General features: G+C 43.4%; 1 protein-coding gene across 2 annotated transcripts in view; it reads right to left on the reverse strand.

The window, feature by feature from the left end:
- Window positions 1-241: 241 nt before the first annotated feature.
- LOC116976881 (galectin-related protein-like) overlaps window positions 242-26,577 on the reverse strand; it is a 30,772-nt gene continuing 4,436 nt past the window's right edge. Inside the window, exons 1-4 of one of the 2 annotated variants that reach the window (XM_033026906.1) lie at window positions 17,917-18,427; window positions 17,233-17,321; window positions 7,453-7,627; window positions 242-676 (exon numbers count right to left, since the gene is read on the reverse strand). In XM_033026906.1, coding sequence (XP_032882797.1) covers window positions 533-676; window positions 7,453-7,627; window positions 17,233-17,321; window positions 17,917-17,943 — 435 coding nt within the window. In that variant the 5' untranslated portion in view covers window positions 17,944-18,427 and the 3' untranslated portion in view covers window positions 242-532. Of the gene's footprint in view, window positions 677-7,452; window positions 7,628-17,232; window positions 17,322-17,916; window positions 18,428-26,577 lie in introns of those variants that run through there. The other variant, XM_033026907.1, reaches the window with a different exon arrangement.

Here is a 26,577-nt window from a genome sequence, read left to right on the forward strand (position 1 = left end):
CTGCTCCCTATCTGGTAAGATATCTAGCCAACTTAATAAAAATAACGATGATAACAAATAATAAAGATGTTATCTAATACAGATATTGCCTGCAAAAAAAACAGGGAGGGTCATTAACTCCTAAGGACCATATGTCCATGTAATCGTTGTGACAGTGACATACCCTAACTAAATGGACTCAGTAATGCAAAGAGATGGTTGACTGCAATGTGATATGAGTCATTAAAAGCAAAAGCTGACAGACTTTGGAACATAATTAATATTTAATTAAAAAAAGTTGGTTCTTAACAGTTCAAGATGCTGGCTTGCTTTTAAAGTCAAATCAAATATTTGAAAAACTCAAGTCAAACAAATTCTAAATGGTTTTACTATTTTTTTTTACTGCCCGCCAGACATAATGCTCGCTGCTCAGAAGGCAAATGTTGCAGGACTGAAGAAAGTGCAGACTTTAAAACAATTCTTTAAAACAATTCTTACTGGGTAAACCATCGCCTTAAATTGTAACTTTTTTTCGAGAAACTTAGTACAAGGATTAAACTACTTTTGTCAGTCGAAGGTCACCTGTAATTTTTAATGCAGTTAATTTTTGTAGTTGCTGGAAGCGATACGTGAAGTCAAACAGTTGCTGTCCGTCGACTTGCACACGGAATTGCTGGTGTTCACATAGGATTTCCATCTGAAAGCAAATTTTAAAATGTTGAAGAATGCTGAAGAATTATGGAATCAGACATGACAGTGGGTCATAGACTAGCGCATCATGAAAATGGCCCCTTTGAAACACTTGTGTCTGCGCTAACAATTAAGCACCTGAACACACTAATCCGATGGTATTCTCCACAGATTCCCATCAACTCCCCTCAGCCTCTACCACTCACCTAAAGAGTCGTGGTAATTTACTGTGACCATTCACCTACCAAGCCACATGTCTGAGGAATGGTCTAGAGAAATCACAGGGAAAATGTGCAAATTCCACCCGAGTCACTGGAGCTGTGAGGCAGCAGCTCTACCAACTGTGCCACTGTGCTGCCCCTTGTGTACGGTGCCTGTACCATCACATTACCTGTGTGTTTCCATTCATCTGCTCTTTCCTCTTTGCCCTTCAACCGTTTTCTTTAAGCACACGATACCGTTCTTAAAAAACATTACTATTCAAGAAACCCAAAAAACCCACCTGCAGACTGGTGAGTCAGTAGAGTGCTCTGAGTGCAACAGTCTGTCAACGGCAGTCACTCGAAACGAGTATGACTGTCCTCTCCTCTACATAGGGTCATTACGGTGGAATCCCTATACGGAGGAGGCCTGTGCGTGACTTTGTTTAACGTGGGGAGACTGGAGCACAGGCAGCCACCACACGGTCCTTGCCAGATCTGGGTCAGGATCCAGTGGCATGGAGTCCAAGATGACCAGGGACCCTTTTCTGCTGCAGCCTTCATCCACCTTCCCAGCCGTTGTGACGCTCCACTAAAGTCAGCCATCATCCTCCGCCTGTTCCACCGTTGAAGTCTTGGTTGGATTGCTCTTTGTCAGGGACCTCACCCTCGACCATATCACCATGGGTGGCCCTACCAGGAGCATACCTAAGCTTGTGCAGCAGTCTGTACACTTGCAGATATGTACTCTCCATACTTAAAACAAATATATTTTCAGCTGCACACTGGTATGCTGGTGACTTGACACAAGGTCCTGCCCTCTGCTGGCACTCTCACAGCAATTAAATGCCCTTGGTTCAGCGCAGAATGTTCATAAGTGCATGACAGGAGCAAAATTAGGTCACTTGGCCCATCGAATCTGCTCTTCCATTCAATCATGACTGACCTATATTTCCCTCTCAACCCCATTCTCCTCCCTTCTCTCCATAACCTTTGACACCCTTACTATCATGAACCTATCAATCTCCACTTTAAAAATACCCTATGACTTGACCTCCACAGCCGTCTGTGGCAATGAATTCCAAAGATTCACCATCCTCTGGTTAAAGACATTCCTCCTCATCTCCATTCTAAACGTTCGTCCTTTATTCTGAGATTATGCCGTCCGGTCCTAGACTCACACTACTGGATGAACCCTCTATCCATTCATTAATCGGTAGGTTTCAATAACATCCCCCCTCAACTTTCTGAATTCCAATGAGTACAGGCCCAAAGCTATCTAACGGTCCTCAGGTCAAACGGCTTGTTGTTAAACAGCATGGGCTGAGTGGGTACTCCTTGTGTTTTTAATCTGGTCTCTGACAGCCATCATTTGGACGTGATAGAAGATGTGTCTCTCCTCTTTGTTTGACTACACAGCTTTCATTTGCCTAGATACAGCTTTCTCTTTTTCAGATGCAGCTCCCTGCTTCCGAGGGATTCCTCTGATGACAAGTTCATTAATGGTTGCTGGATTTTGATCTTGTTACTAACGAGAAATCTTCAGGCTGGGGATTGCTGTGCCGCTGAACAAAGAGAGGGGGAGATAAGCAGCGTCCATCACCTCCAACAGCAAGTGATAAGACACTGCAGAATCTGAGTGGATTGTCAACACATTTAGCAATGAAATGCCCTCGACTACAGAAGGTTCATAAGACGAGGAGCAAAATTAGGCTACTCGGCCCATTGAGTCTGCTCCTCCATTCAATCATAGATGAACCATTTTTCCAATCTAGGGTCTCTGGCAGGAGTTGCCAGTTCCCAAAGTGGCCGACACTGACTGGTCAGAGTGGAGACTGAGCCACATCACCCAAAGTTGAGCAGCCACACTGTTTGCCTGAGCCCTCTCAGGCAGCCTCTTTACACCAAGCTGTGGGTGATTCCTTGATGTAGAGTGCCAATGGAGAGCAGAGTTTCCAGAGCAACAGTAACATATCCCATCATATATAATGTCACAATTACCTTTTTTTGCACTAATTCCATTAGTGCCTTCATTTCTGCAAATGCATTTTGATCTAACAGTTTATTGAATCTACTTTCACCACTCTTCCTTGATTTTATTTCAGATTGCAATCAGGTGCTGTGCAAAAATGTTGTTTAATCTACTTAGTTTTTTTTCTATTACAGGTGCACAACCTTTTATCCGGAGTTCCGGAAACCGAAAAGCTCCGAAAACCGGACATTTTTTCCAGGATGTCGTCTGCACACCAAAGCTCGCGTTTGGCGCCAAACTTGACCCGAAACGACCCACGGTCAACCCAGGTCTGTACTACTGTAGCGGCTGCCTCCTCCCCGGAGACCGGGGAGACACTTAAACATCTGTAAATCATTGCTTAAATGTTACTCAGTTAGTTTGGAGGGCTTTTATGTGAAGGGGGGGGGAGGGGTGAAGGGGGAAACTTTAATTCTTAGTCCCCTATCTGGTCGGAGAGGCGGGGAGCGGGCAATGCCTTACCGGGTCGCCGTGCGGTAAGCTCCGGAGCGCTGTAGCCGCCGACTCCCAACATCGCGGAGCTGGGGCTGCGGGCGTCCGGCCGCGGGCGGCGCCGGTTGTAGCTCCGACCCCGGAAACTCTACCCCTGGCTGCGCGGCGCTCTAAATCCAGCGCGGCCCGCGACCGGAAGCTTGCAGCCCCAGCTCCGCGATGTTGGGAGTCGGCGGCCACAGCGCTCCAGAGCTTACCGCACGGCGACCCGGTAAGGCATTGCCCGCTCCCCGCTGGTATCCCAGCACTGTGGTCGCCGACTCCCAACATCGCGGAGCTGGGGCTACGGGCGTCCGGCTGCGGGCCGCGCTGGATTTGGAGCGCCGCGCAGCCAGGGGTAGAGTTTCGCCGGGGTCGGAGCTCCAACCGGCGCCGCCCGCGGCCGGACGCCCGCAGCCCCAGCTCCGCGATGTTGCGAGTCGGCGGCCACAGCGGTCCGGAGCTTACTGCACGGCGACCTGGTAAGGCATTGCTCGCTCCCCGCCTCTCCGACCAGGTAGGGGACTAAGAATTAAAGTTTCCCCCTTCGCCCCCCCCCACCACATAAAATCCCTCCAAACTAACTGACTAACATTTAAGCAATGATTTACAATGATTCCCCGGACTCCGGGGAGGAGGCAGCCGCTCCAGACTTTTCAAGCCGCCCACGCTACCTACCTAATCTACGCTAAAAATCTTCCATTCAGAAATCCGAAAAATTCCGAAATCCGAGAAGTGTCTGGTCCCAAGGCTTTCGGATAAAAGTTTGTGTACCTGTACTTTAAATTTCTATCTTTTTGATATCAACTTGATTGCCATTTGCAATTCCTCTATTAGTTTAGTTTAGTTTAGAGATACAGCGCTGAAACAGGCTCTTCAGCCGATCAAGTCCACACCGACCAGCGATCCCCACACATTAACGCTATTCTACACTCGGGACATTTAAAAAAACCATTTATACCAAGCCAATTAACCTACAAACCGGTACGTCTTTGAAGTGTGGGAGGAAACCGAAGCTCTTGGAGAAAACCCACACAGGCAACGGGGAGAACATACAAACTATGCACAGACAAGCACCCAGAGCCAGGATCGAACCCGGGTCTCTGGTGCTGTAAGGCAGCAACTTCTACTGCTGCGCCACCGTGTCGCCCTTAATGAAAATGATTTAATACTCTGAAAATCTCTACTAAATTTCCCATGAACTTCCACGAAAGAGAACAATCTGTCTCTACATAAACAAAATGTCTCATCCTGGTTATCTTTTTTACTGAATCTCCTTTCCACTTGCCAAGTCTTTTCTAATAGTGCCCATAACTAAATACTCCATTTGAGACTAACCATTCATAAATAAAAGTTGAGTACAACTTCCTCGGTTTAGCACTGTATTTATAAAATCAGGGCTCTTGAGTGTTTCTTTTGTTGGAACTTGTTCTGCCAACTTCAAGGGTTTGTACAGGTGAAATCCTGGCTCACTGCTCCCCCACCTCATTTAAAATAACACAATTTACTATATATTCCCTCTCCTTCTTCCAAAATATATGACCAATGAAATTAGATTCCAGCTCAGAAACTAAATGTGAATGAACAGATGTCTAGGTTCAATAAATACAATCAAAGCAATCATGGCACAAAGTAAACCATTCACTCTTTTTCATCAAAGGGTGGGAATCTAAAGCTGCAGTTTTTACTGCACTGCCAACTATTTATTATTGGTGCAAGAACAATCATTTGTGTCTATCTTTGTACCTTCACCTAGGTCAGACTGAGTTTTATTTCTTGCTTGGATGCAGGTGGAAGAGCAATGAATTGAGCTGTGGCATTCTTTTAGCAATTAATGACAGGTTTGGAGATTAATTGTGTTTCACGTCCTTGTAAAGATACTGTGCACTACCATAAAATAAATTGGATACAGTGGATTTCTGTGAGCTAATAGATTTGGATTTTTAACAGCAAACATCAGATCATTTGATCTCTCACTGCCACTTACTGATGGGGTTCTTTCAGAATGACTATGTTTCCATTTCCAATAACATATACTTTGCATGGATCACCCACATTTAATCCTTTCAGCAAATGCATTATCCATAAAAGTCCCATTATCATCACGATTACATTTCACAAATCTTTCAAAATACCTTCTTTGTAGTTGCCATGATTTATTTATATACCAAAGTACACACACTGCCATAACTTCAATGTCTGCCCTCACCTACCCTGCACATTTACATGCACTTTATAGAATCATACATGTGGAAGGATACCATCAGCCCATTGTTTGCAACTAATCTCACTTTCCTCCTCTTTTGCCAGATATTGAAAACTTTCAGCCTCATTTGTCTTGGCTAAAATTGATCCTATGAATCTAAAGGCATGTTTAGCCTATACTAGCCAATTATGAACCAGCAGAGACAGAGAAATAACAATCAGATATTGCTATTTGTTTTATCCTCTGTTACACCATGCATGTGTTCCTACTGCTAACATTTATTCCTACTGCTCTTTCGACTGACATCAGTTAACCCAGCACAAATGAGGGATGAATCCTGAACATGTCTCAGCTACTCAAAGATAGACACAAAATGCTGGAGTAACTCAGTCGGACAGGCAGCATCTCTGGAGAGAATGGGTGACGTTTCGGGTCAAGACCCGTCTGAAGAATGGGGCTCCATTGCGTATGGCAGCCTTGCCTGCAGCTGTTCTTCCTTTCATTCTTTTTTATATTTTTTAGTCTGTCAAAAAGTTTTGTTTTGGATGTCTTTTAGTCTTTTTATGTGGGGGGGTGGGGGTGGGGGAAGGGGGAAACTGTTTTCTCAGTCACTACCTGGCCGAGGATGCGTCTGTCCTCCGAGCCGCATCTTCGCCCCCCTCCTCGGGGCCTACCATCTGGATTGGCGCGCCCTTTCCTGCCGGAGACCGGCCAGAGCTTCAGCAGCGGCGCAGCACTGAAGTACCATCACGGAACAGGTGATGCCTTACCGGGGTTGCCGTGTTGGAGCTCCGGAGTGCTGGGACTGCCGACTTTAACACCGTGGAGTTGTGGTCTGCAGAGCTTCCAGCTGCGGGCGGCGCTGACTTTAACAACGCGGGGCCCTGGGATCTTTCGCCAAGGATTGCCGTGTGGAGCTTCGCCCAGCTCGGCGTGTGAACTTCGGGAGACGCGGTCTCCGGTAGGAAACAGCCGATTTGGAACTCCAAGCCGCTGAGAGTGTTCTTCCGATGCCGGAGTTTCATCATCCGGCGAGAGGGCCTGAACATCAGGCCGCCGTTGCGGCGACTGCGGAGGCCTCAATAGGCCCCGACCACGGGTGAACATAGAGGAAGATGACTGAACTTTTATTGCCTTCCCTCACAGTGGGAAACGTTGATTCCGCTGTGTGTGAATGTTCATGTTAAATTCTATCGTGTGTTGTGTTCTTTTTATCTGTATGGCAACCCAAATCTCACTGTACCAATTGGTACAGTGACAATAAATGTAAACTTGTACTTGTACTTGAACTTCCTTCTCTCCAGAGATGCTGCCTGTCCCGCTGAGTTACTCCAGCATTTTGTGTCTATCTTTGATTTAAACCAGCATCTGCAATTCTTTCCTACATATTTTCTCAGCTACTCAATGCATGTATTGACTAAGAAAGGGATCAAAGATTTCAAACGTTGTTGGTCCACAAAGAAATTGCTTTCTTTATGTGGAAAAAAACAAAATGATTGTTCCTGGGCAAAATTAGTTACATATTTGCCAGAGTAAATTGAATAGAAATTCTGCTAATGAACTCATTAGCTTACACTTACTTGCCTATTCATTTAAAATGTTATCTTTATCCAAAAACTAGGAACAACTGCAAATGATGAAAACATGAAATAAAATAAAAGATGCTGGATAGAAAATACCTCAGGAGATGAGGCAGTGTCAGTGAAGAGAATAACAGTTAATATTTCAGGCTGGCTGACCTGATAAGCATTTCTAGCATCTTTTCCCTTTCAATGGCATATCTACTCTCTCTTCTCTCTTTTATAGTTCTCATTAGGATACCATCTAAAGATAGCAATACATGGTACTTTTACATGAGGTAACTTGACACTCACCTTGAAGTGTTGCATAGGTGTGAAAGGGAAATAAGGTATATTTTTCTCTTCTTTTCCCCATTTGCCTGAAACTTTGGCATTTCGAACAACTGAGCGTTCCCGGAAGCTAACAGTCACTTCGAGGCCGATGTCCGTCTCTGGTTCCAAAGGGTTGCTGATGAGAGTTAGCACAAATCTGTAGATAATAACACAAAAAGTGATTCCATTTTGAATTGCTTTCCAGTTCCTTTTCTCCTTGTACTCGTTTCTAAACTGTAACTCAAGACAGATTACCAGCCCACAACGACATCTATTCTCAGATATTTCACCTGAGCAACAATTGTGCACAGATTAAAGCTGGAACATATATGCTACAGTGCACACAATACTGTGATGTCAAGTCAGACAGGGCACGTCTGTAATCATCATGTTGAAGGTTCAAATCAGAAGGGGCTTGATTCAAAGATGTGATATTGGGTGATTCCGTTTCTTGCTTCCTAATTTGATTGCCTAAAATATGACTCATGGAAAAAAACTCATAGTTTCCTCAGTCTATTATGTCATAGGTAATAGGGGAAGAATTAGGCTATTTGGCCCATCAAGTCAACTCCGCCATTCAATCACGGCTGATCTAGATTCAAGATTCAATTTAATTGTCACACGTACCAATTAAGGTACACGGAAATTTGAGTTACCATACAGCCATGCTAAGTAAAAACCAAAAATACACACAGCACATAAAACAAAGTTTAACATAAACATCCACCGCAGTGGAATCAACATTCCTCACTGTGATGGAAGGCAATAAAGTTCAGTCATCTTCCTCTTTGTTCACCATGGTCGGGTCTTTGAACCCTCTGCTATTGTCGTTGCCCACAGTCTGATGTCCAGGCCCTCTCGTCGGGATGATCGAAACTCCAGTGTCGGGACGGATCGGAACACTCGAGCATGGAGCTCTCGAGTTGGCCGCTTCATACCGGAGACCGCTGCTTCATGGTGTTAAAGTCCACAGGCCCCGCGGTCGGAGCTCCAACACTGGCAATCCTCGGCAAAAGATCCCAGGCTCCGCAATGGTAAGTCCGCTCCGCACCCGCGGCTTGAAGCTCCGTGCTGGTCTCCAGGAAAGGCCGCACCACTCCACATTGTAGGCCGCAAAGGGGGGAAATCAGACACGGAGAAAAATCACATCTTCGTCGAGGTAAGTGACTGAAAAATGTATCCCCCGACCCCCCCCCCCCCCCCCCCACCACACCGCTCACATAAAACATACCGAGAGATATTAAAACGAACATTCAAGACATACTTAAAATAATAAAAACAGAGAAGGGACAAGTCAGACTGCTGGCGAGGCAGCCATTACGGGCGCCACCCAATGGTATCTCTCCATCCTAATCTCATTCTCCCCATACCCCTGACATCAGTACTAATCAAGAATCTATCTATCCCGGCTTTAAAAATATCAATTGACATGGCCTCCACAGACTTCTGTGGCAAAGAATTGCTCAGATTCCCAATAGACTAAATAAATTCTTTCTCATCTCCTTCCTAAAGGAACTTCCTTTAATTCTTAGTATGATCTCTAGTCCTAGACTCTCCCACCAGTGGAAATATCCTCTCCACATCCATCTTATCCAAGCCTTTCACTATTCAGTAGGTTTCAATGAGGTCCCCTCCTCATTCTTCTAAACTCCAGCGAGTAGAGGGATCTGGTTCAATAGCAATAGGGATACATACTCATGTGGGTTGGTTAATCAAATGACTAGAAAGAAATACTAGAAGTCGTTAATAATCCTGCCTAGTGGTAGACAATTCTACAATTAACAAGAGTGGGGAACCAAGAGCATGCCCACTCTCAACAATGATGGCCAGTCTAGATACATGATACAAATAATTTATGTAAGAACATACAAGGAATTTGATTTGCCATACAGTCATACCAAAATAGCAGCAAGACACACAACTACATAAAATTAACATAAACATCCACCACAGAGCACTGTGATGGAAGGCAATAAAGTCTTATCTTCTTCCGTCCTTTTCTCCCACAGTCGGGGGAGTCGAACCATCTGCAGTCAGGGCGATCTAAGCTCCCGCGATCTGGGTGGTCGAAGCTCCTGCAGCTTGGAGCTCCCGAAGTAGGTCCCTAACCAAGCGACCGCGAGTTCCACAATGTTAAGTCCGCAGGCATCTGCGGTTGGAGCTCCCAAAGTCGATCCCTGACAAGGGATCGCAAACTCTACGATGTTGTCCACAGACTCCCAAGGTTGGAGCTCCCAAAAGTCGATCCCCAGCTAAGGGACCACCAGCTCCATGATGTTAGGCCGCAGTGCGATACGGAAAAGGTTGCATCTCCGTCGAGGACAGAGATTAAAAATGTTTCCCCCCACCCCCCCACAATACAAAACTAAAGATACACTAAAACATACATTTAACAACAAACTAAAAACAACAAAAGAAGAAAAGAACGAGACTGACTGTTAGCGACGCTGCCATCGTGTGGCGCCACCCGGTGAGTGCCAAAGACAAGGCTGAAGTATTTTGAACAAACTTTGGCCAAAAGTGCCAAGCAGATGAACTTTCTTAGACCCCTTCTGAGTTCTCCAGCACTGTACAAGCCAGTCTTTGGCTGATTTGATTCACTGCATCTGAAATCTCAGAGCAGAAACAACCATTCTTTCTTTCTTTTAAGTTGTGCTTTTGGGCAAAGTTTACGTCTTCCTCACATATATCTACTTGAGAAGTAGGGTACAATCCACTGTCAAAGGTAAACAACATTTCACTACAGTCCACAAAGTGCTGTAGTAAGTCAGTGAGTCAGCAGCATCTCTGGAGAACATGGATAGGTGATCTTTCAGGTCAGGACCCTTATTCAGATTGCGTCTTTTTATGTAAGCCAACATCTGCAAATCCTTGTCACTACATTCATAACTTCCTCAAACTCAACAGCGATAGGACAGAATTCCTCCTCAAAGCCACACTCAGCAAGATCAGTGACCCCACTCTCACCATCGACGGCACCACTGTCTCCCCATCTCCCAGGGCCCGCAGCCTTGGCGTGATCTTTGATTCCACCCTCTCCCTTGAGCCTCACATCCGCCATGTCATTAAAACCTCCTTCTTTCATCTCCGCAACATCGCCAAACTCAGACCCTCTCTCACACCTGCCGCTGCTGAAAGACTCATCCATGCCTTCATCTCCTCCCGACTGGACTTTTGCAACTCACTTCTCCTTGGCATCAGCTCCACCTACATCAACCGACTCCAACTGGTCCAGAACGCAGCCGCCCGACTCATCACCCACACCAAATCCTGGCATCACATCACTCCAGTCCTCAAACAACTTCACTGGCTTCCCATCTCCCACCGGATCACCTACAAAATCCTGATCCTCACCTACAAAGCCCTCCACCATCCGGCCCCCCCATATCTCACTGACCTCCTCTCCCCCTACCAACCCTCACGGTCCCTCAGATCCACATCAGCCGGTCTCCTCTCCATCCACAAGTCCAACCTCCGCAGTTTTGGGGACAGAGCCTTCTCCAGGGCAGCTCCCAGGCTCTGGAACTCCCTCCCCCAACTGATCCGCAATTCCGTGTCCCTCACCATCTTCCAGTCCCGCCTCAAGACCCATCTCTTCACCTCTGCGTATCCTTAGCCCCACGTCCCCCTCCCTTTTCATCTGTGCACTAATTGCCTCATATTGTGTTTTGAATTGTATTCTGTCTTTACTTTGTGTACTAGTCATGTCTCTACTATTTATTTCATTCCTCTTACATGTTTTTCCTCTACCTGCTAAATTTTTGTAAGGTGTCCTTGAGACTCTTGAAAGGCGCCCATAAATAAAATTGATTATTATTATTATTACATTCAGAAACACTGTGATTTCTGTAGCTGGGTTGCTCAGGTCAATTTAAAGGAAGGACACAAAGAGCTAGAATAACTCAGCGGGTCAAGCAGCATCTCTGGAGAAAAGGAATAGGTGACGTTTTGGGTTGAGATCCTTCTTCAGACTGAAGTCTTCAGACTTGAGTCTGAGGAAGGGTCTCTATCCGAAACATCACCTATTTCTTTGCTGCAGAGATGCTGCCTGACCCGCTGAGTTACTCCAGCTCTTTGTGTCTGTCCAGGTTTAAACCAGCATCTGTAGTTCCTCCCTACACATACTCAATCCAAAGGATGTTGCCTGAGCTGAAAAAATGAGAAATTACGAGGTTGCTTTAAAAAATGTTTAAGTAAGAGATGAAAGGGGAAAAAACAGGAGTAAAGCAGAAGGGATCTGGCAGGGGTGTTGCCATTACACAGAGTAGCACTCTGAAGTGGATGGGCTGTCACATGCTGGAACAATTAGTTATATGCTGTTGTAAAACAATTCCAACATTGAATGACTCAGCGTGTATTTTTAGATGAGGAGCCACGCATGCACCTCACTTTTTTTAAAGGAAGTTGCAGAATTTTGACATTGGGACAAGAAGTTACTAATATCTCAACACCTCAACTTTAAATATCACTGTTCCGCTCGAGGGCAGATTTCCTCTTACCACCATTAAATTCTTCATCCTGTCCCATTTGTAAATGGAATTTATGGGTGAATGACTGGACCCTGTAGCAAAACTGTAACTGGTTCAGAATGCATGGGAACATTTTTGTAATGCTTGAAAATTGTTGACAAGAGTAACTGACTTTGGCCAACTTTCAACAAACGTCTTCGCGGCATTCTATTTCATCTTTGAAACATATAAGATTTGTCACAATTTCCCGTGAAAATTTATCATGACAAGAGCAGAGTTAGGCCATTCGGCCCATCGAGTCTACTCTGCATTTGATCATGGCTGATCTATCTTTCCCACTCAATCCCATTATCCTGCATTCTCCCCGTAACCTTTGAGACCCTTAACTAATCAAGAACCTATAAATCTCCACTTAAAAAATACCCAATAACGTGGCCTCCACAGCCATCTGTGTCAATTAATTCCTGGTTCATCACCCTCTGGATAAAGAAATTCTTCCTCATCTCCATTCTAAAGGTACATCCTTTTATTCTGAGGCTGTGTCATCTGGTTCTAGACCCTCCCACTACTAAAAACTCTCTACATCCACTCTATCTAGGCCTATCATATAACTAGCTGTGGCATTTAAGTTCATAATAGGGGTTGAAGGGACTTCAGTTGAACAAGAATTACCTTGGAATCTGAAGTCAACTTCTAAAGCAAACTTCACTCCCTCTCTCTCACTGATTCAGTGATTTATCCAGTGAGCTGAGAATTTAAAAAATAGGTAATCCTGATCTCTGGGTAGTTATCTGACTCATCTAGGTCATTGCAAATGATTAAATAATCTAAGAATTAAAAAAAAATCCTACGCAGTGCTCTCACATCTAAATAAGTCACTCTTGCTGGAAGATCATATATGGGTTTCACCCGAGGAATGTTTTTTTTAATCAATTATGTTGGCCATTGCTGACAGGCTATTGTATGAACAATGGCCACCTAAGCACATTACCAGAGGGTAAACTTGGAACCATACCACAGCAAAGAACAGATTAGAACAGAAAATTCCAGGAGAAGAGGAAGAACATTCTAGGGAGAACATTACTACAGTGCTCAGAGGATACTCTTGGGGGATCTTCCAGTAAGGCTATGTAGGTAGAATTTAGAAATAGAAATGGAATGATCACTTTGATGGGATTGGATTATAAACCTCCCAATAATCAGGGTGAATTAAAGGACCAGTTGTATAGGGAGTTTGCCAAGAGCTGTAAATATAATAGGATAGTATTAATGGGAGATTTTAACTCCCTGCTTTTGATTGTGACTCGCATACTGTAAAGAATGTAGAATTTGTTAAATGTGTTCTAGAAGGTACCTGGACGTGGCGCCGACAGACAAGAAGCCGAAGCAAAGAAGTCGAAGCCAAAGAACCAAATGGAAACGAGGCCGAAACGCCAATAAACCGAAAGAGTCCGAAGACGAAACGCCTACTAACCGAAAGGATGGGACGCCTAAATGCAAACTAACCGAAAGGGCGGGATGCCCAAAAGCCAACGAACCGAAAAGCTGCGTCGCCTAAAAGCAAACTTACCGAATGACCGCTCTGTTGAAACGATACCTACCCGAAAGGCGGCGTCACCTACAGGCCAAAGGACCGACTGCCGCTTAACAGAAAAGTCCAATAACAGACTTGACGTTGCCGGGGGGCAGGACTTGTCAGCAATTGGTCCAGATCCCCGCATCCATCACATCACTGTGAAGGCATGAACATTGTCCCAAACCTCCGCTCCACCCGGTCAGTGTCAAGTCCGTTATTGGACTTTTCTGTTAAGCGGCAGTCGGTCCTTTGGCCTGTAGGTGACGCCGCCTTTCGGGTAGGTATCGTTTCGACAGAGCGGTCATTCGGTAAGTTTGCTTTTAGGTGACACAGCTTTTCGGTTTGTTGGCTTTTAGGCGTCCTGCCCTTTCGGTTAGTTTGAATTTAGGCGTCCCATCCTTTCGGTTAGTAGGCGTTTTGTCTTTTGACTTTCGGTTTATTGGCGTTTCGGCCTTGTTTCGATTCGGTTCTTTGGCTTCAACTTCTTTGCTTCGGCCTCTCGTCCGTCGGTGCCTCGTCCGCACACGGTTCTCGAAAGCCTCCTTAATCAATATACAGAGGTGGTCGCTCTACGAACATTACAAAGTCCAACTAAACTCCAAACTATGAACTGCCTTGATAGCACTAGGGACTTGGGGCTTTGATTCTGTCTTTGCAGTATATTTTATATATTGAACTTCTTTTTGTTGTTTATTATGATGTCTACTGAGTACTATGTTTACATATCTGGTGTGTTGCTGCAAGTAAGAATGTCATTGTTTCATTTCGACATCCGACACTAAAACACTCTTGACTGCTAGAGAAGGGACAACAGTGGACCTCCTCTAAAAGCCCTGTCCCACTGTGCGAGTTCATTCCAAGAGCTCTCCCGAGTTTAAAAAAAATCAAACTCATGGTAAGCACAGAGAATGAACGTGGCGGGTACGTCGGAACTCGGGGACGTCTCTTAGCGCTAACAGCAGGTACTCGGGAAGACTCGCTAACGGCAAGTAAGCACGGGAAGACTCGTGAAGATTTTTCAACATGATGAAAAATGTCCACGAGAGCCTCGAGTACCGACGAGTGGCCATTACCGTAAATCTCCGCGTTCGAATCAGGGCAAACTCGGGAGAACTCGTGGAATTAATTCGTACCGTGGGACAGGGGTTTTGGAGAATGAGGTCGGGCAATTGATTGCAACGTTAACCGGAGAGCACTTTGGGACCAGTGACCATAATTCTATTAGTTTTATAATAGTTATGGAGAAAGATAGGACAGGCCCACAAATTAAGGTCCTAAACTGGGGACAGGGCGATTTAGGAGGTGGGAATTTGCACAGGTCGACTGGGAGAATCTATTTGCAGGGAAGGTGGCCTATTTCCATGCTGTAAAGCTTTTTGATTCTAACATATAAATCCTCAGGTTTTGTTCACTTATCCACTGTGACAATAAGCAATCTGTTGACCCAATTTCTTATAACTGCCTGTACCTGATGCACAATGTTGTCTTTGGTTATGAAAAGTCTATCAACCTTAGATTTAAAATCAACAGCTCACCTAGTATTCATTGGCATGTGTTAAACAGAGTTCCAAACCCTCTGTGAGCAGGTAGTTTTCACGAGGAGCTGAACATGAAGATAGATGACTGTAAAAGTTGTGAGGGATGGGAGGAGGAAGGATGTGGAAAACTGAGAAATGTTTTGAGAAAAATATTCTCATTGCAAAGTTATACTTAATTTCTCAGTTTGCATTTTTTTCCAGAATGGCTAAAGCTTCTTTACTATAATATTTTATGTACTTATGTTCAAATGCTGGAACATAGAAAGCAATACTACAACATAAAAGCTCCTTTCTGCTTATCGACAACTTCAGTTAGGAATTAAATATGCTTGTTAATGTGCTATTGTTTCATTAGCATTGTCTCATTAATGTTGTGCGGCCTTCAAGAAATTGAAACATAAAATATAAAGTAAATAACATGAGTAGTCATGATAAACCCTGTTCTGAGTTAGTAATGTGCTAGTAGCTTTTGCAGTCTGAAAAAGGGTTCTGACCTGAAATGAATCCTATCCATTTTATTCAGAGATACTGCCTGAGCCACTGAGTTATTCCAGCACTTTGTGTCATTTTGTGGAAATGACCATCTGCAGTTCCTTGTTTATGGAGCAACTTTTGATTGTTTTCTGCTTTGGAAATTGGGATCCATTGGCTCAATGGAGCTGAATTTTGGAAGCAAAGTAGTTCAGCGCACACCACCACGTCAAGACTTTAAGAAAGCTTTTGTGCTAGCTCTGAGTGCACAATTGGCTCAAGCAAAAATATAATTAATTTATATAATTTGCTTACATTTAATTGCCATTAATCTGCAGTTAGCAAGATGTTGCATTGTTGTTACAGAATAATGTGCTTGATAATTGGTAGTGAGGAAGTCTGTAGGGTATATATGTATTTTCGGCCAAAGATGACTCACCAGTACATAAATAATGATCAAGTCTTGGGAATGCTGTGCTTTATTTCTGTGAACTACCCCCTTCCCCCAAGGCCATGAGAAAGTAAATGACGATTTCTATGACATGTTTACAAAAAAAAATAGGGAATGCTATTTCTTCCTGTGCCAAAAATGTGAACTCTGTTTTGCTTTCTTTCTCCCTTTGCCAGTTTTCACAGTTTAAAGGGAAACAAAATCTCGGGTGAGATGGATGCATTATTACATTTAAAAACTTATTTCCTATGATTAACTTTCTACTCAAATAAGAAGTGTTGTCACATACTGGAATCCATTTGCTAATAGCTCTTTTGCCGATTTGAAGTAGTCTAGTTATTTTCCATCTGCCTTCGTGTGCTGTTTCTTCCCCTCTTGTAACATAAATGAATATTTAATGTGGTATTCCAAATAAGTCAGAAGATACATCTAGTGAATAGATGACCCACTTAAGTCAGGTTTTTTTTTGGCAACATTGTTGCGATAAGACAGCTTGGTTTTTGCTTCTGATCTGAAGATCTTCATAAAATATCCTTCCAAAGGGATATCTGGGAAAGATGAGACACAATCCTCAGTGCTAGTGTGCAGTGCACTTCATCATATTTGCCATATGATTGAGCTTTATTTGAGCTTTATTTCTTCCAGCCCCAAACAATGACATGCTACAAATTCTGCTCAGCATAGCACCAAAGCTGTTAACCCACAGAATTAATCTTTAGTGATGTCAAAAATTCTTAATAATATTTACAGTTGATCCTTTCTAGCATGCTTCATTTCAGAAAATTCAGGAATTAAAAAGATGCAACTGTGCTCCTATGCAAATAGCAAGCCAGTTATGTTAAAGGTCTGAAACAATGTGTGCACCAAAATAAGTATGCCTTAAAAGTAAAATGTTGTTCTTTTTAATTGTTGTTCCTCTGGCACGTATAGTAAATTGTCACACTCCATTTGGGCTGCTCAATGCACAACTCTTGAAGCCAAACATCAAATCCATTAAGAGTTCAACTAAAGTTATTATCTTCACGAGGCAATAACCAAAGGCACATAGGCGTGCAAAATATATTTTGGATTTTCGTATGTTACTGTACATAAACATTGTAGAAAAATGTTAAATGTGCCTTCCATCAGCTCTTTTGGTATTTGGTTAAATGCAAAAAGTACATTTTGACAGTATAGTGCCCTTTGTCGACAAGGAACAAAGATAAGAGAAATTAGTTACCCCCCCTGAACCCAAAGACGTTTTATATCGTGCTTTACCTGTCAGGCTTTGAATGAACTATCCCCATAATGGTCATCTTCATCGATGGCTTCAACCCACCTTTGATCTGACCGACAAAAGGCTTCACCTGTAAAATTAATAAAGCAAAGGTTAATGCAAACTTGAAAGTCAACATGACGTCGGACGTTTCTGTTATACGTTGTGTTAAGGTTCGATGATACAGCGTGCAAAGTTCACACCGTAGTTTAGTTGAACAAATAACATTCATCTTCATAAAATAACCTGCAAAGTGTCCAATGTATGGACACCCGCCTCACTGCAGTAACCGATTTAAACTTTTTTCCCCTCAGACTCTCATTATTTTAAATATATATGATCATTAATCAATGTTTCCACGTCTCATAATTGATTGGAAACGTGCAAATTAGGAAGCATGGAAATTATATTTCGTTGGAAGTGTGTTATAAAATATATGGACTGGATCCAATGTGCAGCGGTGATCCCTGAATCTGCCACGAAAGCTCAACCACATGTCACGCATTCGTATGGAATCGGTAGTTTGCAAAGATTATTTTCCACACGTTAAAAAAGCAAGATGACCGAATTACCATAATTCAATTGCCAGGTAAAGTTGGAAATTGAGACTTTGTATTCGTACCAAAGTTAACCCTTTAAAAAAAACACCCTGCAACTATAAAACTAATTTACATTAAAAGACTTACGGGTGATGTGTTGTCATTATCCGCCATTTTTTTGCTTTCTTTTGAGCGAAGAAGTTGCTGAGGGGGGTCAGATCAGTGAATGCAGAAGAGTGGCGATGCCTTATCTTCGTTCGAGCCCGTGCCGCGCCTGCCTCCATCCTCTTTGACCACAAGCGATCCCAACCGCGCCGCTTGCCATGGCAACCCCACAGGGTGGAGATTCCTCACGTCTCCGCCCTCATTGTTTGTACTATCCTCCTTAAAGTCTGCAAGCTGACTTTCAGCGCCGATAGAGTAATCTTATAGGAGCACATGGCTGCAAAATGCACACTGCTGCGCTTCAAGCAGAAAACTCGCGCCAAAGTTTACAAGCCAATTTCTCATCATATGTTGTGTGCATCATTCGTGTATAAAAGCGTAGCTAACTTACGAAATCGGTAAATGTTGAACCTCCAATATGTTCGCGTTCATTTTCTCTTGATTTAACGAGTTTGTTTAGGAAACAATACTGCATAATTTTCGGTTGAGCGGGCACACCTATAGTTCAACCACATTAACATTGCAAAACATTGCTCACGTAAAACACCTGGCTAGGTGGTGAACTAAAGTGCCGCAGCTTCGTAGATCATAACAGCGCAATTGGTTTCGGAAACTTTTGTTAGGCTTCACTCTTTCCCCCCAACTGTTGGCACGGACTGTAAGCGGCTATGTGTAGGAAGGAACTGCAGATAAGATACAAAACGTTGGAGTAACTCAGCGGGACAGGCAGCATCTCTGGAGAGAAGGAATGGGTCGAGACCCTTCTTCAGGCTGGTTAGGGATAAGGGAAACGAGAGGGTAATGTGGAGAGATAAAGAACAATGAATGAAAGGTATGCAAAAAAGTAACGATGATAAAAGAAACAGGCCACTGTAATCTGTATGGTGAAAATGAGAAGCTAGTGCGACTTGGGTGGGGAGGGACAGAGAGAGAATTGAATGCCGGTGCTACCTGAAGTGAGAGAAATTAATATTCATACCACTGGGCTGTATGCTGCCCAAGCAAAATATGGGATCTGTTCTTCCAGTTTGCATTTAGCCTCATTCTGACAATGGAGGTGACCGAGGACAGAAAGGTCTGTGTAGGAATGGGAAGGAGAATTAAAGTGTCCAGCAACTGGGAGATCAGGTCGGTTCACGCAGGCTGAGTGAAGGTGTTCCGCGAAATGATCGCCCAGTCTGCGTTTGGTCTCACCGATGTACAATAGTCCACATCTTGAACAACGGATACAGTAGATGAGCTTGGAGGAGGTGCAAGAGAACCTCTGCCTAACCTGAAAGGACTGTCGGGGTCCCTGGACAGAGTTGAGGGAGGAAGTATAGCGACAGGTGTTGCATCTTCTGCAGGGGAAGGTTCCTGGGTAGGGGGTAATTTCAGGTGTGGGAAGGGGAGGGAACCAGGGAGTTGCGGAGGGAACGGTCTCTGCGGAAAGGGGTAGAAATGGGGAAATGTGGCTCGTGACGGGATCCCATTGGAGGTGGCGGATATATTGGTGGATTCTGTGTTGTATGCAACAGCTGATGGGGTGGAAGGAAAGGACTGGGGGGACTCTGTCTCTGCTGTGACCAGGGGAAGGAGGAGCAAGGGCGGAGCTGCGGGGTACTGAGGAGACACGAGTGAGGGCCTCATCTATGATGGGAGAGGGAAACCCTCGTTCCCTAAAGAATGAGTACATCTCGGCTGTTCTAGAATGGAACACCTCATCTTGGGTGCAGATGCGGCGTAGACGGTGAAATTGGGAGTAGGAGGTAGAGTCTTTGCAGGAAGCAGGTTGGGAAGAAGTGTAGTCGAGATAGTTGTGGGAGTCCGTGGGTTTGTAATAGACGTTAGTCAATAGTATATTTCTTGTGATGGAGACTGTGGGATCAAGAAAGGGGAGGGAGGTGTCGGAGATGGTCCAAGTAAATTTGAGCGCAGGATGAAAATTGTAGTGAAGTTGATGAAGTCCATAAGTTCTGCATGGGTGCCGATGAAGTCATCAAGGTAATGGAGATAGTGTTTGGGGATAGGGCCAGTGTACGCCTGGAACAGGGATTGTTCAACGTACCCTACAAAGAGGCAGGCATAGCTGGGGCCCATGCGGGTGCCCATAGCTACGCTTTGGACTTGGAGGAAGGAACTGCAGATGCTGGTTTATACCGAAGACAGAGGCAAAATGCTGGAGTAACTCAGCAGGACAGGCAGCATCTGTGGAGAGAAGGAATGGGTAACGGTTTGGGTCGAGACCATCCTTGAGGCCAAGCTTATTATGTATTGGATGAGTTTACAGGGTGTTATTTTTAGAGCATTTTTTTAAACAGTGAATTCTCTTATTTTTCACATCTATTGGGAATCTGATTTAGACTGCAGTTAAGATTCCATTTATATCAAATCAGTTTTAAATGAAAAATAATGATTGGATGCCCCATGAGTTTAAACTCAAGCAACATGATACCTCTGCTAGGAGATATGAACTGGAGGAAAGAGTTGGCCACTTGCCCCATAACCCTGCTCTACCATTCAATAAGATCATGTCTGGTTTGATTCTAATTTCATCTTTGCTCTCCCATCTACCTCCAGTGTCCATTCACCCCTTTGCTTAACGATTTAACTTTGTGTAAAAAATATTCAAAGAATATGCTTCTGCCTTGAAAGAACAAAGGGACTCGTGACTGTCTAAAAGAAAAATTATCACCTCGTGTGTCTTAAAAGGATCACCACATTATTAGTTCCTGATTCTTTAGAAAACATCCACTCGGTCAGGATCTCTCAGGAATTTAAATGTTTCAACCAAGTCGCCTTTCACACTTCTAATTTCCAATGGATATCTGTGCAACCTTTACTGTTAAAACAACCTACCTGTGACCACTTGGGGTTCTCCGGGCTCCGGTTTCCTCCCACACCCCAAAGATGTACAGGTTAATTGGCTTCTGTAAATTGTCCATAGTATGTAGGATAATGCTCGTGTACGGGTGAACAATGGTTGGTGCGGACTCGGTGGGTCAAAGGGCCTGAATCCACGGTGTATTTCTAAAGTCTAAAGTCTAAAGATTAGTTCATCTGAACCTGGTGGATGCAGTGATATGACTCAATTCGTGTCACTGAGTTTTATATTTACCCGACATTGTTGCTGAAATCATCAATTGCTAACATAATTCCATCTATAAAGATCCGTGGACTTAACTGTACTAACAATATACTTTATAGAGAGCCTTAAAGGAAGAAAGTGTGACAGAGTGATTTAGAGCACTCTAAATCACTAGCTCACCAGTGATATAGAGCAGTTAAGTAGAGACTTTTCAAGAGGTAGAATTGTAGAAGCACAAATATTTCAGGGGGTTTAGCGCTGAGAGTTGAAATGATACATGGATTGGCTAGTCCATGGGAAGATTTTTGTAAACAGAATTTGAATGTTAAAATCAGGGCATTTTAGATGCTATATCAGGAGTTATCTTTAGCAGGGGGAAGAGTGAAGGTTATGAGTTAATATAAGGACAGCAGAGTTTTGGGTGAAATAAAGTTAATGCAAACTGATCAGAAGACCGATGGGAGAATCACATCTACAAGTTACAGGGATAACACTCACAAAGTGATTAAATGATTGTACTTGCTATCCAGAGGGCAACACTAATAATTGGAAGGTTAAATTCAAATCCCTCAGAAGAAACTGGGTGATTTAAATAAGTTAATACATGGAATTAAAACACAAGTACCTGTAATTGTAATCTTAAAATTATGGCATAGATACACAAATGCATTTATCTTTAACTCTTTAAAAGGAAATCAACTGTATTTTAGAAACATAGAAACATAGAAATTAGGTGCAGGAGTAGGCCATTCGGCCCTTCGAGCCTGCACCGCCATTCAATATGATCATGGCTGATCATCCAACTCAGTATCCCGTACCTGCCTTCTCTCCATACCCTCTGATCCCCTTAGCCACAAGGGCCACATCTAACTTTCTAGGCAGATTGTGATCCTTAACAGTCTTCTCAAATAACCCATCAACCCAAACAGAAATACCCTATTACTGCAAGACAGTGGACAAAACAATGAATAAAACTAGACAACCCATCTATGTTTGACTAAACACCAATGTTAGATGTGGCAGACATACATAGAGTCATAGAGCATGGAAACAGACCCGTGGGCCCAACTTGCCCATGCCATCCAAAATGCCCCATGTATACTAGTTCCACCTATCCCCCTATACCTTCCGAATTAACACTGTAAAGCCCTCCAACTCACAAGTAGGGATATGCTGTCCCTGTCCCAGACAAAACTCCAGATAACCACCTGACATAGACAAACTAACAGTCATATTTTACAATTTCCTAAACTTACCACACCTGGTCAGATGTTCACTGATTAATGTATAATCTTCAATTCTCTAGAAATTCTCAAATCATGGCAACTCATGGCTTTTCATTGCAAGACTTAGACAATGTTCAGACTTGGTCTTTTAAATAGTAATGGCCCTGTCTCACGGTGCGAGTACACCCACGAGTGATCCCGAGTGAAAGAAAAAAACACACTCGTGGTTTTCTACGAGATTCCAAGTTTATGTTCACAAGTTTAAACGAGTTCCCACGTGTGTAAGTTTTCCGGTACACAAAAATGCTGGAGAAACTCAGCAGGTGCAGCAGCATCTATGGAGCGAAAGAAATTATCAACGTTTCGAGCCGAAACCCTTCTTCAGACAGTATAAGTTTGCCGTTTACTTCTCATTTCTGTGATGTACCAAGTTCCTTGCCCGAGTTACCAAGTTCCTCTCCCGAGTTACCAAGTTTCTCTCCCGAGTTACTCTTGAGCCAACAACGACTACCGACGTGTGGAAAAATCATCACATGGTAAAAATGATGTCATGCAGTTTCTTTTTCACTATAAAAAGCCTCCCATGTTTAAATTTCTTAGGGTTACGGAATCAAGGGATACGGGGAGAAAGCAGAAACTGGGTACTGATTTTGGATGATCAGCCATGATCATATTGAATGGCAATGCTGGCTCGAAGGGCCGAATGTGATTACTTCCATTATGTAGAGTCTCAGAATGTTAATAGAGATTCCATTCCGTTTACATTGCGCTTTGTGCAGGGATCAAATCTTAGCCCAAAGTGTACATTAGGCTGCAAGGATTAATTTCAAAACTTCAAATTATTTCAAACAGTGTTTTATCCGAACAACGGATCAGGGCAGATGCCAGCCCCTTTAAACATCACAGACAGCTCAGTGTGAAGTGGTGCTGGAATTATATATGTGAAATAGTCTTGGGAATTTTATTATCGATCCTAAATGCTCTATTTAAATTATAGGTCATTTAGCTTGTTGTGAAGTGGTGCCGGATTTAACACCTCAGTCTATTAAAATTGAATGATCTCACTGAACGAAAACATGCAATATGTTTCCAGGCAAATATCCAGTGGTTGAGAATTAAAGAGCAGTCATTTTAAACGGGCGGTTGTAGTCAATAATACGGTAACCGAATGATATTTATTCATCCTTACTATCCAGTGTAACAAATCTCCAGTGACACTGGGAAACTGAAGGTCTTTTGTCCGTATTGTTTGATGAGAAAAAGTTATGGACTATACCAAATCAAATGGAAAGAATTAAAGAGTCAGTGAATCCAAGGAAATATGTAGCGTGCAAAACACTGGTAAGTTCCTTTACTGGACACTTTAGGTAAAAAGTTCACACAGGAGGGCATCAGGAAATAACAGATGTATTAAATTAATTTTATACATAAAATGTTAGATCCAATCAAACTTTCTGGCGGGAACCATTAAATACTGAGATCAGTGAAGCATACACCAGGAGTAACATGAAACCATTAAATGTTTACAGGGCACCAGGTCCAGATGGGATGCATGTCAGGTACCTTAAGGATATGAGTGAGAATATATACGTCTCTTGTTCGTCTTATTAAGATGTTCAAAAATGCTGAGACTATTGCATGCTAACATATTTGGTATCTATATACATAAGAGATTTAAAATGAAGATATATTTGCATTTATGTAGCCCAAGGATGTCTGAAAGTGCTTTATATGCAGAAAATAATAGTTAAAGTCGAGTCAATGCTGTAATATAGGATGCATAGCAATCACACCAAGTAACCACCAATAGCAATACTGTATAATGATAACTTGATGATCAATTTTAGTGATGTTGACTGAGAAAAATGTTGGACAAACCATGAGATTATCTTCTCACTCTTCAAAATAGTACCATCATGAGTGTTGCATTCACTTGTGAGAGCTAACTGAAATTCAGTTTAATCTCACCTCTCTTAGTGCATGTTCTCTGAATCGCAGAAGAATGTCAATGTAAGGTTTCTGCAGTGGTGTCTAATTCACCACCCCACCCATATTTTACCCAGCCTTCTAACTCAGGGGCGAGATTGATACCAACTGAATTTCAGATACATTGTACAAGTATGAACATAAATGAGGGAATCTTGAATTTGTTACCTTATTAACTCGAGAATTTTCATTTTGTTCACTCATTCTAATATCTCTTCAAATTGTCTAAGAGTCATCCTGCAAAGCCTATTGGGAGGATTTGCGATGTTAAATTCCCCACAGAAATGCAGGTTGTTGTTGTTTGATTCTAATTAGTTTTTACTTTATTGAACTTCACTGTTCGGGATATAATTGGAATATTTTATGCAAAAGATTCATGATGCCCTTTAACTGCCATCTCTCTCAACATTGTTGTTCTTTGATTATGATAGACAAGATCAGCGCCAGCCTTAGGAGGTGCGGGGCCCAATTGGGAACAATTTGATGAGCCCCAGGTTCCCAGCCAAGGTCTGTCAGCCCTGTTATTTAGTATAGATTATGTAATTGTACACTAAGGTGCCATGGATTATACACTGTCTTAATCTCTCCTGCTCTCGTCTGACTGTCAGTACCTCCGCTGGCTTCCAACCTTTACCGTAGCTGCTAATTACCATTAAACTGCATAATGTGATTGGACACAATGCCCTTGGAGACAGCGGCTGATTTGACAGGAGGAGACCAATTTGTTGATTGGACGGGAATTTTAAGGGAAGCTGGTCGGTAATTGGATACATCCCCCTTAGAAACAGCGCTTGATTGGCCGCCAAATAATCGGGCACAAAAAAATTGAGAAATAGGAAAACAATAAAATCGGAATTCCGATTTAAATCGGAAGAATATCATGCCTGATCTGCAGCAAAGATACTAGTATCCGCTCTAGTATCTTTGATCTGCAGTTCCTTCCTATTGAAGAAGAACCCTGGCCCGAAACAACTCTTAAACCATTCCCTCCACAGATGCCGCCTAGCCCGCTGAGGTCGTCCAGCACTCTGTGTTTTTTATTTAACTCTGAATATGAAGATAGACATAAAGCTGGAGTAACTCAGCAGGACAGGCAGCGACTCTGGAGAGCAGACCCTTCTTCAGACTGAACTGAACTCTTGGTGAGAGTACTTGTGATTGTCGGTGAGAGTACTTGTGATTGTCTGAAAAAGGGTCTCAACCCGAAACGCCACCCACTCCCGAGAGCCGCCGCCCGTCCCGCTGAGATACCCAGCCCCCCATGTCCACCTTCAACTCCAGAGCCAAACAAAAAACAGAGTGTTGGAGGAACTCAGTGGGCCAGGCGGCACCCGCGGAGGGAACAGACCATTAGCCGCCACGGGCCAGGGCTTCCCCCCCACAACAGGAAGCAACCGCAGATGCAGCTGGCAGCGCAAAACGCCAAATGATCGAAAAGACAGACAGGTGGGCAGAGGGGGTGGGGTTGCCCTGTTGGTGAAGAATGAGATTCAGTCCCTTGCAAGGGGTGACATTGAAACAGGAGATGTGGAGTCAGTATGGATAGAACTAAGGAATTGTAAGGGTAAAAAGACCCTAATAGGACTAATCTACAGGCCCCCAAACAGTAGCCTGGATATAGGGCGCAAGTTGAATCAGGAGTTAAAATTGGCATGTAGCAAAAGTATTGCTGTGATTGTTATGGGAGATTTCAACATGCAGGTAGACTGCGAAAATCAAGTTGGTACTCGACCCCAAGAAAGGGACTTTGTAGAGTGCCTTTGTGATGGATTCTTAGAACAGATTGTATTGGAGCCTACCAGGGAGAATTTTCTGGATTTAGTGTTATGTAATGAACCGGATTTGATAAAGGACCTCAAGGTTAATGAGCCATTAGGAGGCAGTGACCATAACATGTTCAGGTTTAATCTACAATTGGAGAGGGAGAAGGGTAGATCGGAGGTGTCAGTGTTGCAGTTGAATAAAGGGGACTATGGGGCCATGAGGGAGGAGCTGGCCAAAGTTGACTGGAAAGATACACTAACAGGGATGACAGTGGAACAAAAATGGCAGGTGTTTTTAGGAATAATACAGAAGGTGCAGGATCAGTTCATTCCTAGGAGGAAGAAAGATTTCAAGGAGAGAAAGGGACGACCATGGCTGACAAGGAACGTCAGGGACAGTATAAAAATTACAGCGAAGAAGTACAACATAGCAAAGATGAGCGAGAAGCAAGAGGATTGGGTAATGTTTAAAGAACAACAGAAGATAACCAAAAAGACAATACGGGGAGAAAAGATGAGGTACAAAGGTAAGTTAGCCAAGAATATAAAGCAGGATAGTAAAAGCTTCTTTAGGTATGTGAAGAGGAAAAAATTAGTTAAG

Source organism: Amblyraja radiata, chromosome 9 (assembly GCF_010909765.2).
Source record: "Amblyraja radiata isolate CabotCenter1 chromosome 9, sAmbRad1.1.pri, whole genome shotgun sequence".
NCBI classification, from domain to species: domain Eukaryota; kingdom Metazoa; phylum Chordata; class Chondrichthyes; order Rajiformes; family Rajidae; genus Amblyraja; species Amblyraja radiata.